Genomic DNA, 14221 nt, shown 5'->3' with positions numbered 1-14221 from the left:
AGGGGAACAATGTCAAGAACTGCTGCCTGATCAGGGACCTTTTAGATAAAAACATTTCCATTGATAAATCTATTTAATGTTTGCAAATGCCCCCTGCTTTAAGCACAACTGTACACAAGTAAATGCGATTTCTTTAAGTGGGATTCCTCGGAAGGCGGTGAACTCTCTGTCACTGGAGCTTTTTGGGTGGCCACTGCCGGGGATGCTTTAGCTGAGATTCCAGCATTGGAGGGGGTTGGACTAGATGACCCCTGGGATCCCCCCAACTCTACAATTCTATGATTCTATAAACAGGATGAAACACTAGCATGGCTGCTGTCAGTCTCAGATGAGTCAACTGCCTTAGATAGGTGTACTTAATCCTCTGTCCATTATTTGTTTGTCTCTTTCGCCTTATTTTATATCTGTTTTTCATGTTGTTTTGCAATACAGTGGTACCTCGGGTTAAGTACTTAATTCGTTCTGGAGGTCCGTTCTTAACCTGAAACTGTTCTTAACCTGAAGCACCACTTTAGCTAATGGGGCCTCCCGCTGCCGTGTGATTTCTGTTCTCATCCTGAAGCAAAGTTCTTAACCCAAGGTACTATTTCTGGGTTAGCGGAGTCTGCAACCTGAAGCGTATGTAACCTGAAGCTTATGTAACCCGAGGTACCACTGTACTGAAAACCTCAATGAATATAATAATAATAATAATAGTAATAATAATAAATTTTATTTATACCCCGCCCTCCCCGGCCAGAGCCGGGCTCAGGGTGGCTAACACTGATAAAATCACAGTAAAAACATAATAGGGGGGAAAGAGTGGGGGGGGGGGAAACCAATTTAAAATACAGGTTAAAATGCAGTTTAAAATGCAGCCTCATTTAAAAGTAGCTGATAAATCAAGACCATAAGGGGAGGGAAACATAAGGGAAGCTTTCTTAAGCACATATACAAAAATCTCAGGTTGTTTTGAAGTGAAGTGCCAATTTGCTTAGAGAAGCAGTGGAGGGTGAGGGGGGCGTTTCACCCTCCCCCAAGCTGTTTTCCTGACCCAGATCCCCCATGTAGTTTGAGTTGGAAAAGCAACACAGGAGGGCAGGGTGAGGCCCTCCCTCCCCAGAACCTGCTCTGATCAAACTGGCAGGTGTTCCCCCTGCACCTCAATCCCTCCCACATCAGCTGTAAAGTACTGTGATGGTCTGGGACTTGGGCTCAGACTCGGAACCAGAGGAGTCTCAGTCCGCACTGGACCCTGTGCCTCAGGCATCATCTGACCCGAGTCTGGGGCCTGATTCTGAAGAGCCCCAGTCTGTGCAGGTTCCCCTGCAGCAAACACCAGCTAGGCCGAGGAGTCAGGGGCCTGATCCTGCCCTGGCTCCAGATGTGGGGATGACCTCGTTGCCTCCAGCTGGGCCATCACTTACAGCTGCTCCACTACCGGTTGGGTCAGGGGAGGCTGAGGCGGCCTCTGGGTCTAGTCACCCACCGACGTCTCCCGAGCTGCAGAGACTGAGGTCTGAGAGAAGGAGAGACCTGAGTGCTCGCAGGAGGAGTGCTCGCCTTTGGGCGAAACAGGGAGGTGAGTCACCGGGGGATCAGGACCGGCCATTACCCGACAGGGATAAAAGGCTGTCGGACCCCACCCCAGGTTGCAGGAGCAACATTGCTGTATGCTAGATCCTGCCTGAGATCCTATACTTGTCCTTGCCTGGATTCGTGCCTTGGTCTGTCGGACTGTCTCTCAGCAGAACCTTTGGATTCTGGACCGGACCTGGACTGCGTTTCACGGGTTACCCCCGGGCCCAGCACAAGTACAAAGACAAATTCTGGGAGTTTCCCAAATTCAGGGAACTTCATTTCTTCACACACATCCACACACACTCCCAGTTCTTGTGCAGACAGGATCATCCTTTCTCCCTGCTCTGCATCCTTTGACGAGACTCTTGCGTGTCTGCTGAGCCCAGCCGCTTAAGCAGCCCGTAGATTAACCTTGCCTTTCTTCCCAAAGCCTCGTGATCCTCTTCTCTTTTTCTTTCTCTCCCTAATCTCATCCTCCTTTCTTCCCAGCAGGCTCAATGCTCCGGAGCCTTATCTGCGATTCCGCTCTCTTTCTTTTCGCCCCAGCATCATGCGCTCATGCTCCCTCTCTGGGAAGCAGCCAAAACCTGCCCCTTTCTTTCTGCTGACTCAGCCAAGACTTTAAATCAAGCTCTTCTCATCACGCTCATCGATTTCTGCAGCTTACTGCCTCTGTTTCAAGCCACCCCCATCTCTGGCCTGACTTCTTTTGCCCATCTAATTCCTTTGGTTTCTCTCGCTTTCCTCTTCCAGCAACTATCATGGATGCTTTAGCTGAGATTCCTGCGTTGCATGCAGGGGGTTGGTCTAGATGGCCCCTGAGGGTCCCTTCCAACTCTACAGTTCTACGATTCTAACTGTGTTTTGAGGTTGTACATACCTTCCAACATTTCTCCAATGAAAATAGGGACATCCTATTCCATAATAATTTTACTATTTATACCCCACCCATCTGCCTCTCAGCCACTCTGGGCGGCTTCCAATATATTCATGCGCGCGCGCACACACACACACACACACACACACACAGAGTGGACACTCAGGTTGTGAACATGATCCGTGCGGGATGCACATTCACAACCCACAGAGCTTGCACCCCACAGTGGTGTGCCTGCGCATGGCGGGTTGCGATTCGGCGCTTCTGAGCATGCGCGACCGCCGAAACCCGGAAGTAACCCATTCCAGTACTTCCAGGTTTCGGCGACCCATAACCTGAAAAAACACAACCTGAAGCATTTGTAACCCAAGGTGTGACTGTACAGTGGTACCTCGGGTTACAGATGCTTCAGGTTACAGACTCCGCTAACCCAGAAATAGTACCTCGGGTTAAGAACTTTGCTTCAGGATGAGAACAGAAATCGTGCTGCGGCGGCACAGCAGCAGCAGTGGGAGGCCCCATTACCTAAAGTGGTACTCCAGGTTAAGAACAGTTTCAGGTTAAGAACGGACCTCCAGAACGAATTAAGTTCTTAACCCGAGGTACCGCTGTATATGAACAAAACATTAAACATTTTAAAAAGTCCCTATACAGGGCTGCTTTCGGATGGCTCGGGGGCTGGATAACTCCATAACCTCCAACATTTCCCCTACTATCAAATCAGAAACTGGGACAGCTTCTGTAAATCTGGAACTGTCCCTGGAAAATAGGGGCCCTTGTATAAGTCTGAATCATATAAGTGCTGGAGATGTAAAAAGGGTGAGGGTACGTTTTATCATATGTGGTAGACTTGTAAAAGGGTAAAATAATATTGGGAAATGATATATAATGAATTGGGGGGAAATGTTTAAAAGCACCTTTCCAAAAAACCCCAGAGTCCTTTTTGTTGGGGATAATTCAGATGGAAATTCCCAGGTGTCAAAAAAGACTATTTATGTATGCTATTTATGTATAAAAATTATATATATGGGGACCTTTGGAGGGTCTGTGTTCTGTCTTCCAATGAAAACCACCCCCAGGGTTCTGACTTTCCTTTCTGCACTCCTTCGCTGCAGCTATTTCTAGATCCTTTCTAGATGCAGAATTGCTGAAGCCCACCCCCCCCCGCCATTGCCCCCCCCACAGCCCCCCTCCAGATGTTTGGCCAGGTGTCTGTCCTGGTGCAGGGAGGGGCTGAAGCTGGTGCAGAGAAGCCTGTGCTAAAATTAGGCCGTGTGCAGGGAGGATGCAGGGCCAGCGCATCTGCTAAAAGCGTTTTTGGAAGGAATCCGGGCCTGGCTGGGAGCCACCCGTGGCAGGATGCAGAGAGCAGAGTCAGATAGTGTTGCTTCCGGGCGAGGGGGGGCACGCCAAGGCCCCCGGGTCGGTTTACAAAAGGGCAGGCCGCTTTGCGGCGGAGGGAAGAGAGCCACGGAGGGCAGCTGCCTTCAGAAAACGCGAACCTCCAAAAGCGCTGAAAACCCGGGCTCAGCTGGCCTGTCCTTGTGGGGATGATTCTTCATCAGTTCCACCTCCCGACTCCCCTCCAGCCCTTCCCGCAAGCCTTGATCCTGGCCCCAGTTTCCCAGGTGCGCCAGAAGTCCTGCAGCAGCTGACCAGAGCATCCGTTTTGCTAGCTCAGTATGGCCTGCACCAGCCTTCCCCAGTCTTCCAGATGATGCCAGCTTACACCCTGACTGGCAGCAGCTTCCTGGGGTCTCAGGTCGAGGGTCCCACCCCCGGCCCTTGGAGGTGCCAGGGATTATGCCTCTGAGCTATAGCCCAGCAAGAACTCTAGGAAGCAGGAAAAACGCTTCCTCCATTTTGTGTGTGTAAGGAAATGGCTTGTTGTTTTTGCCCTGGAGTTTTCTTGGCAGGGATACTGGAGTGGCTTGCCGGTTCCTGCTCCAGGTGGATCACGTTTGGTCAAAACTCTCCACTATGACCTGTCCATCTTGGGTGGCCCTGCACGGCAGAGCTCATAGCTTCGCTGAGTTATTCAAGCCCCTTCGCCACGGCAAGGCAGTGATCCATGAAGGGGATGGACTGCAAGAAGATCCAACCTCTCCATTCTGAAGGAAATCAGCCCTGAGTGCTCACTGGAAGGACAGATCCTGAAGCTGAGGCTCCAAGACTTTGGCCACCTCATGAGAAGAGAAGACTCCCTGGAAAAGACCCTGATGTTGGGAAAGATGGAGGGCACAAGGAGAAGGGGATGACAGAGGACAAGATGGTGGGACAGTGTTCTCGAAGGTACCAGCATGAGGTTGACCAAACTGCGGGAGGCAGTGGAAGACAGGAGTGCCTGGCGTGCTCTGGTCCAGGGGGTCACGAAGAGGCAGACACGACTAAACGACTAAACAACAACAAAGTAAATGGCTTCTATGTGGAATCAACAGAATGCCGTTATTATAATCTCAGGGTTGTGGGTTTGAGCCTGATGTTGGGTGAAAGATTCCCAAATTGCAGGGGGTTGGACTAGATGACCTTGTGGTTCTTTCTGACTATGATCCTCTTAAGCCTCACGGCTTCACAAAAACACCGCACACCATTTCAAAACTTCATCTTCGTTATTGACATTTTTGGCTGCCGTGTCGCAGCCTCGGTGGCCCTTCAATCAGTTGGCAGCTAAGCAGGAGAGGTGGAATCTGTTCCCATACCCAGGACCCCCAAATGTCAGGACTGCCGGGGAACCCCCAAGGGAAACCCCAGAGGAAGGCTCAGAGCCAGGGGGTTGGTGGTGGGACATGGAAGAGAGGTCAAAGGGAGAAGATGGGGAGGAGGGGCTGGATGCTGATGTGGCCACAGGGTTTAGTGAGCAAGAAGAGCCGGTGACAGGGAGCAGTTCAGACTCCGAGGCTGAAGCAGAGGGGGGGGGGTCAAGAGGCTGCTGGAGAATCCCAGGAGTCCTTGAACTCCCCCTCCTGGCTGATGGCACATGACTTTTTGCAAACAGCTTTGACGTGTGTGTGTGTGTGTGTGTGTGTGTGTGTGTGTGTGTGTGATTAGATAGATAGATAGATATGATTTATTATTTATACCGCGCCCATCTGGCTGCGGTTTCCCAGCCACTTTGGGCAGCTCCCAACAGAACATTAAAAACACAATAAAACATCAAACATTTAAAAATTCCCTAAACAGGGCTGCCTTCAGATGTCTTCTAAACAGACACTTCAGGTTACAGACTCCGCTAACCCAGAAATAGTACCTCAGGTTAAGAACTTTGCTTCAGGATGAGAACAGAAATTGCGCGGCGGCAGCACAGCGGCAGCAGGAGGCCCCATTAGCTAAAGTGGTGCTTCAGGTTAAGAATAGTTTCAGGTTAAGAATGGACCTCCGGATTAAGTACTTAACCCAAGGTACCACTGTAGTTGTTTATTTACTTGACGTCTGGTGGGAGGACGTTTCATAGGGCGGGCACCACCCCCGAGAAGGCCCTCTGCCTGGTTCCCTGTAACTTGGCCTCTCGCAGTGAGGGAACCGCCAGAAGGCCCTCGGAGCTGGACCTCAGTGTCCGGGCAGAACAATGGCGGTGGAGACGCTCCTTCAGGTATATTGGACCGAGGCCGTTTAGGGCTTTAAAGGTCAGCACCAACACTTTGAACTGTTCTCAGGGCTAGTAGCCACGCATAGCCCTTTCTTCCTCCATGAATTTTTCTAATCCTCTTTTCAAGCCTTGGGGGCATCACTGCCTCCTGTGGCAGGGAGTTCCACAGTCCTGCTTGCCGGTTTCTCACAGGCATCTGGTTGGCCACTGAAAACAGGATGCTGGACCAGATCGGCCACCGGCCTGATTCAGCACAGCTCTTCTCATGTTCTTATGCTCTGCCTTCACCCCGCTACACATACATCAGTTATTTGTTTCCCTTCTCCTAAATTGGTTCCTGGGAGGGTGCATTAATGCTCTGTTTCCTTATGGCACCCAGGCAGCTGGCTTCATGCTGATTCCCCTTCCAGCACATGGCAGGGGTTGGCAGCAGGAGCACGGAATCTGCCATGCCCCTGCCAGGTGATCTGGGGTTGCTCCTTCCTGCCAGCCTGCACTGGACCACCCACTGAGCCTCGCTGATTCCCCCCCCCCCCCGTCCTTCCTCTTTCTAACTCCCACATTTGGCCCCAGTCCCAGAAGGCAGAGTCAACTGAGGACGCGATTCCCCCCACCCTAGCCCTCCTGCTCCCCTGGTGGGCCCCTGGTCATGCCACCGGACTTTGTCCACAGCCCTCTGGGCATCACTGCAGCTCCCATCCAGGGCTTTGCTGTGCCAGCCCCAGTTTACATTGGAGCAAGTTTCAGGAATGCGGTGGTTAGCAAAAGATACCTCCCCCCCTCCACCTCCACTCCCCAAATAATTAATTAGTTGATTAATGGAGGGGATAATCTCCTCTTCTGAGGAAGCACCCAGGGGGGTGAGACTTGGCTGGGTTTAATCCTAACTGCAAAGCTCTTTGCCAAGCACCCCACCCCACCCCCTTGACAGCAGGGCCAGAGGCCAGTCCCGCCCGGGAGAAGACCCCTCCTCACCCAATGCTGGGCTGGTGCTCAGCAAGGTCTGATGCAAAGGCACCCCCCCATGGGCCAGGCAGGGAGAGGAGCAAGGGAATGAAGGGTTCCCCTTGCAGAACGACCACCATAGCTCAGGGGGCAGAACACCTGCTATGCATGCAGAAGGGCCCAGCTTCATTTCCTGGCATTTATTTTATGAAATTTATATACTACCTGATTATATATATAGCTGTCTCCCAGCTCCATCTGGTACACAGGATGAGACCCTCCCTGCCTGCAGACTGTCTCGCCAGAGTGGTGCATGCTCTGGTTATCTCCAGCTTGGACTACTGCAATGCGCTCTGCGTGGGGCTACCTTTGAAGGTGACCCGGAAACTGCAACTAATCCAGAATGTGGCAGCTAGACTGGGGACTGGGAGCGGCTGCCAGGACCACATAACACCGGTCTTGAAAGACCTACACTGGCTCCCAGTACGTTTCTGAGCACAATTCAAAGTGTTGGTGCTGAACTTGAAAGCCCTAAACGGCCTCGGCCCAGTATACCTGAAGGAGCGTCTCCACCCTGGACACTGAGGTCCAGCTTTGATGGCCTTCTGGTGGTTCCCTCATTGCGAGAAGCGAGGTTACAGGGAACCAGGCAGAGGGCCTTCTCGGTGGTGGCGCCCGCCCTGTGGAACACCCTCCCTTCAGATGTGAAGGAAATAAACAACTATCTGACTTTTAGAAGACATCTGAAGGCAGCCCTGTTGAGGGAAATTTTTGAATGTTTGATTCTATTTTAAATACAGTCATACCTCGGGTTACAGACGCTTCAAGGTTGCCTTTTTTTGGGTTACAGACCCACCGAAACCTGGAAGTACCGGAACAGGTTACTTCTGGGTTTCAGCGGTTGCACATGCACAGACACGCTAAATCGCGCTCTGCGCATGCGCAGAAGTGCCGAACTGCAACCTGTGCGTGCGCAGACACAGCGCTGCGGGTTGCAAATGCTGCGGGTTGCGAACGTACCTCCGGCACGGATCATGTTCGCAACCCGAGTGTCCGCTGTATTCTGTATTCTGTATCCAGATGGGCGGGGTATAAATAAATTCTTGTTGTGGTTGCTGTTGTTGGCGCCACATACCCTCCAAGTGCCCCTATTTTCCAGGGACAGTCCCAGAATTACAGAAGCCATCCCAGTTTCTGAGTTGATCCCAGAATGTCCCCCTTTCCCTTTTTTTCTCCCATCTGTGTCTCGGAGAACAAGGGTGGATGAAAAAAGGGAATCTTGTTTGTACTGAAAATAAAACCCCGCACCCAGTGAAGGAAGTGGTGGATCTGGCAGACAAAGACCTCCCTATCATCTTGAAGGAAAAGGTCACCCATCGACTGGCGATGGAAGCGGGAGGGACTGCAGCTTCCCCTCCCTTCCCAATGTGCTGACTTGGTAGCAGGAGGGGGGGCTGGGGGAGGGAGTGGGAACGCAGCCTCTCCCTGGCTTAACTGTGCCTGGCAAAGCTGGCAGGGCCTGGCAGGGGGGTGGGGAGGCGGCCCTGGCACTCCTCTCCTGGGATTCAGGCTTCCACAGGCCGGCTCCATCTCTCGCCCAGTTCTGCCTTTTTCTGGGTGACTGCAAATGCCTCCTTGCGCTCTTGCTGGGGGTTGGCACAGCTCTCGCTTGAAGCTGGGGAAATTAATAATAATACAGGGGACGCTCGTGTTGCGAACGTGATCCGTGCAGGATGCACGTTCGCAACCCACAGCATTCGCAACCCGCAGCGGCGCGTCTGCGCATGAGCAGGTTGCAATTTGGCGCTTCTGCGCAAACTGCGATTTAGCGATTCTGCGCATGCGTAACTGCCAAAACCCGGAAACAACCCATTACGGTACTCCCGGGTTTCAGCGGTCTGTAACCCGAAAAAACGCACCCTGAAGCAGCTGGAAACCAAGGTGTGACTGTAACAACAACAACAACAACAACAACAATTTTTTATTTATACCCCGCCTGTCCCAGTTCAAAAGCTGAGCTCAGGGCGGCTAACAAAAAATTTAAAACACTTAATTATAAAAGCAGCATAAAATACTGTATAAAAACATGAATAACAATAAAATTCAAAATTCAATTTAGGGCAAATAAGCATTAGATAATCCCCAGGGCTAACTGGCTGAATTGGTCCTACTTGGGCCAGCGAGGAGACCAGGGGAGAATTAGCTGTGGGGTCTCAGAGCAGGTGATCTTCATAAAAGGGGAGGGGGAGGGAAGAGAAGAGAAGAGAAGGGAAATTCTCTCTGAAAAGTCAGATTTTTGCTTTCCAGGAACCCAAAGCGGAGAACGTGCCAAACTCCAATTTCCCAGAAGGCTGAGCAGTGCGCCGAGTGTCTCAGGAGAGTTTTTTCTCCAAGGCTAGACCACCGGGCGACCCAGGTGCTCTCCCCTTTGCCCCTCGCCTCTCCTGTCTCTGAACTTTGAATGTATTGTGGGATTATTGCAGTACCATTTTGGGGGGCCGTTTTTAGGCTGATTCTGCCCCCCTCCTGCTTTGGTTGATGTTGTTTGGCATGGGAAGGGCTGTAGCTCAGTGGGCAGGCAATCCACTCTTCATGAAGAAGGGCCTGGGTTCAAGTCCAGCTGGCATCTCCACTGCTGCCAGTCAGTGTGGGCAACACAGAACTAGGTGGACTTGCTGTTTAGTCTTTTAGTCGTGTCCGACTCTTCGTGACCCCCTGGACCAGAGCACGCCAGGCATGCTAGGTGGACCAGCAGTGCCCAATGCTCCTATGTTTGTTTTTATCGGTGATATATACAGCAAATACGTGTGTGTGATATTTATTGTTCAAAGATATACAAAAGTTCATACCCAATGCAAAGTATTTTTTTATAATGCACTGAAATAAAAGAAATGTTTAATCTAAAAGGGAATGGAGTTGGAAAGAAAAAATTAAAAGGGAAAGGAAGGAAGAGTAAAAGGAGAGAGAGAGAGAGAGAGAGAGAGAGAGAGAAGAATAATGAATGTAATAGTACTATAACAGTGGTATATTTTGATGATGACAATGATGGTGTACCATAAACCACCTGAATATTTCTGCTGAAGGATGGTGTGTTTGTGTGTGCTTAAAGGTAAAGGTAAAGGGACCCCTGACCATTAGGTCCAGTCATGGCCGACTCGGGGGTTGCGGCGCTCATCTCGCTTTATTGGCAGAGGGAGCCGGCGTACAGCTTCCGGGTCATGTGGCCAGCAGGACTAAGCCGCTTCTGGCGAACCAGAGCAGTGCATGGAAACGCTGTTTACCTTCCTGCCGGAGCGATACCTATTTATCTACTTGCACTTTGAGGTGCTTTCGAACTGCTAGGTTGGCAGGAGCTGGGACCGAGCAATGGGAGCTCACTCCGTCACGGGGATTCGAACCGCCGACCTTCTGATCGGCAAGTCCTAGGCGCTGTGGTTTAACCCACAGGTAAATAAGAAAAGCTAGTTTTGCAAATGCTCCGCAACCTCCGAGCATCCTTCCCCCACGTTGCCTCTGCTGCTACAGAGAAGGCCTGAGATCTATGTGGAGGAGACCTGCTGTGGAAAATGCAAGGGCAATTCTGATGGCATCTTTCTCTCTCCTTACACTAATTAATGCTCCACCAGTAAACCTCACCTGCCCTTTGAACTTGTGCAGGAGAAATTCATGAGAACACAAGGAGAACCTGGCAGCAGGATCAGACCCAAGGCCCACAGCAGCCATTCGCCTTCCTGGCGGATCACGCCTTGTGAGTGACATTTGCTTGTCCTTTCCTCTGCTGCAAAACCCAGATCAACCTGTTTCCCGCACTCGCCATGCCTTGTGATAAGGCTGCCAGCCTGGGATCAGGGTTCACAACCCCCAACATGCCAGCCAAGGGAGACCCATAAATGATGGTGTCATTTTAAAGGGGCACCCAGAGGAGAGGCCACATGCACAGGCTGTGCCCAAAATATGCCCGGAGACATTCAATCTCTACAACAACCCTGCGAGGCAGACGAAGAACCTAAGCCGAGGTGAGGACTGGCCCCAGGTCACTCCATGGCCAAGGGATGAGATACGAAACCCGGTCTCTTCCAGGTCGTTTCCAAACACAATTCAAAGTGTTGGTGCTGACCTTTAAAGCCCTGAATGGCCTCAAAGGCCCAGTATATCTAAAGGAGCGTCTCCACCCCCATCGTTCTGCCCGGACACTGAGGTCCAGCACCGAGGGCCTTCTGGAGGTTCCCTCATTGCAAGAAGTGAGGTTACAGGGAACCAGGCAGAGGGCCTTCTCGGTAGTGGCACCCGCCCTGTGGAACGCCCTCCATTCAGATGTGAAGGAAATAAGCAGCTATCCTATCCTTAAAAGACATCTGAAGGCAGCCCTGTTGAGGGAAGCTTTTAACATTTAACGCTGTATTGTTTTTAACACTTGATTGGGAGCCACCCAGAGTGGCTGGGGAAACTCAGCCAGATGGGTGGGGTATAAATAATAAATTGTTGTTGTTGTTGTTGTTGTTGTTGTATTATTATTATTATTATTATTCCAGGTCCTAAGAAGAGCACTCTAACCACTACACCTCGCTGCCGGCTCCCCCCCTTCTCATCCCCTGCCTCGAGCAGAGCGCTGCCCCTCCTCGCCCTGCCAGGAGCGGCCTTGGGTACCACCCGCCGCGCATCCCTCTCCGCCGCTGCATCCCTCCGGCGCGCAGCCTGCAACAAAGGCTGGACTCCATCCCCCGGCGTGCTTTGCGAGGCATGGGCGGGGCCAGGCGGGCAGGAGGGGCTGGTGGTGGGCGGGGTCTGGGGACAAGAGGGAGCCCTCCCTCCCCTCCCCCTCCCTCCCTCCCTCCCCCCCCCGCCCCGCTCGGCAGCATCAGCATCTCGCCCCTCCCTCCTCCTGTTTTGCTCCTTCATTCTCTCGCATCCGCGGAGGCAGCAGCTGCTTCTGCTGAGCTGCAATGAATGAGGCTCCCGCCCGGGGAGCCCGGAGCCTTGCCCGGCCGCGACGCCGCCTGGAACCGCCGGTGGGTCACCTCGGGAGGAGGCGCGGGCACTAGGCGGGCAGCCAGGCAGCAAGCGAAGGTAGGAAGCGAAGCCAGCCAGCTAGCCAGCCCCCTCGCTCCAAAACAAGAGGGGAGGGCTGAAGACCTCCCCCCCCCCCCAGCCCTGCCCAGCCTTGCCCAGCGGAGGGATGCGCCAGGATGGGTGGCCCAGGGCGCTCCAGGGCTGCGGCGGGATGCCCAGAGCGGGTCACGCCTAGCCGCATCCATTGTGCCCAGCGAGGGGACCGCTAGCCGCCGCCGCCGCAGCCTCCTGTCAGCAGCGGTGCCAGTGTCGCAGCAGCAGCCCGAGGGAGGAGAAGCCCCCATGCCCAGCCCACCCACCTGACAGCCACAGGTCAAGAGGGAGCCCGCCAGGGGCAAGGGAGGCGCCATGGCCACCCGGCCGCCCAAGAGCAGCGAGGCCCTGAAGGTGGTGGTGCGCTGCCGGCCCATGCACCGGAAGGAGGAGGCGGCAGGCTACGAGCGGATCCTGGACCTGGACGTCAAGCTGGGGCAGGTGACCATCCGGAACCCCAAGGCCTCCCCGGGGGAGCTGGCCAAGACCTTCACCTTCGACGCCGTCTACGACGCCAGCTCCAAGCAGGCCGACCTGTACGACGAGACCGTGCGCCCGCTGATCGACTCGGTGCTGCAGGGCTTCAACGGGACCATCTTTGCCTACGGGCAGACGGGCACGGGCAAGACCTACACCATGCAAGGCGCCTGGGCCGACCCGGAGAAGAGGGGCGTCATCCCCATCTCCTTTGAGCACATCTTCACCCACATCTCCCGCTCGCAGAACCAGCAGTACCTGGTGAGGGCCTCCTACCTGGAGATCTACCAGGAGGAGATCCGGGATCTGCTGGCCAAGGACCAGAGCAAGAAGATGGAGCTGAAGGAGAACCCGGAGACCGGCGTCTACATCAAGGACCTGTCCTCCTTCGTGACCAAGAACGTCAAGGAGATTGAGCACGTCATGAACCTGGGCAACCAGGCGCGCTCGGTGGGCAGCACCAACATGAACGAGTACAGCTCCCGCTCGCACGCCATCTTTGTCATCACGGTGGAGTGCAGCGAGGAGGGGCCCGACGGAGAGGACCACATCCGCGTGGGGAAGCTGAACCTGGTGGATCTGGCCGGGAGTGAGCGCCAGAGCAAGATGGGCACCCAGGGGGAGCGCCCCAAGGAGGCCTCCAAGATCAACCTGTCTCTCTCCGCCCTGGGCAACGTCATCTCGGCCCTGGTGGACGGCAAGAGCACCCACATCCCCTACCGGGACTCCAAGCTCACCCGCCTGCTGCAGGACTCCCTGGGCGGGAACGCCAAGACCATCATGGTGGCCACGCTGGGCCCGGCCTCGCACAGCTACGACGAGAGCCTCTCCACGCTGCGCTTCGCCAACAGGGCCAAGAACATCAAGAACAAGCCGCGGGTCAACGAGGACCCCAAGGACACGCTCCTGCGGGAGTTCCAGGAGGAGATCACCCGGCTGAAGGCCCAGCTGGAGAAGAGGGGGATGCTGAGCAAGAAGAGGAGGAGGAACAGCCGGAGGAAGAAGTCGGCCGGAGGGGAAGGGACCCCCGAGGCGGAGGACGGGGAGGAGGACGGGGGTCTGGAGAAGGACATGAAGAACTACCTGAAGGAGCAGAAGGAGAAGCTGGAGGAGGAGAAGGCAGCCATCCAGGACGACCACAGCCTGGTGAGCGAGGAGAAGCAGAAGCTGCTGCAGGAGAAGGAGAAGATGATCGAGGAGCTGCGGAAGGAGCAGGAGGCCACGCAACTCCTGGCCACAAAGTATAAGGTAAGGCTCGGCCGTTTCTAGGTGGCGCTTTGCGCATGCACGCAGCCACTGCGCAGCCCCCACACCAGCCCTGCAAGGCTGGGCCTTGTGTTCATGGAAACGTAGAATGGTAGAGATGGAAGGGACTCTATGAACCTCCTGCAATGCAGGGATCATAGCTGACAGATCCATGACAGTTACAGATGGGTACCCAGTTACAGATGGGTATTACAGGTGTGTATCTGAAGAAGTGTGCATGCACACGAAAGCTCATACCAAGAACTAACTTAGTTGGTCTTTAAGGTGCTACTGGAAGGAATTTTTTTTGTTTAGATCCATGACAGATGGCCACCCAACCTCTGTTTAAGACCACCATTCGAGGGAGACTGTTCCACTGCTGAACATCTCTTCTTGCCAGAAGGTTCTTCCTCATGTTGAATCTCCTC

At 53.7% G+C, this 14221-nt stretch overlaps 1 protein-coding gene across 2 annotated transcripts in view; it reads left to right on the top strand.

The window, feature by feature from the left end:
- The first annotated feature begins 11820 nt into the window (after nt 1-11820).
- The window catches only part of KIF3C (kinesin family member 3C), a 44108-nt gene continuing 41707 nt past the window's right edge, over nt 11821-14221 (top strand). Inside the window, exon 1 of one of the 2 annotated variants that reach the window (XM_028725306.2) lies at nt 11821-13796. In XM_028725306.2, coding sequence (XP_028581139.2) covers nt 12387-13796 — 1410 coding nt within the window. In that variant the 5' untranslated portion in view covers nt 11821-12386. The remainder of the gene's footprint in view (nt 13797-14221) is intronic. The other variant, XM_028725305.2, reaches the window with a different exon arrangement.

Source organism: Podarcis muralis, chromosome 3 (assembly GCF_964188315.1).
Source record: "Podarcis muralis chromosome 3, rPodMur119.hap1.1, whole genome shotgun sequence".
NCBI lineage: Eukaryota > Metazoa > Chordata > Lepidosauria > Squamata > Lacertidae > Podarcis > Podarcis muralis.
This window is presented reverse-complemented; position numbering and strand designations above follow the sequence as displayed.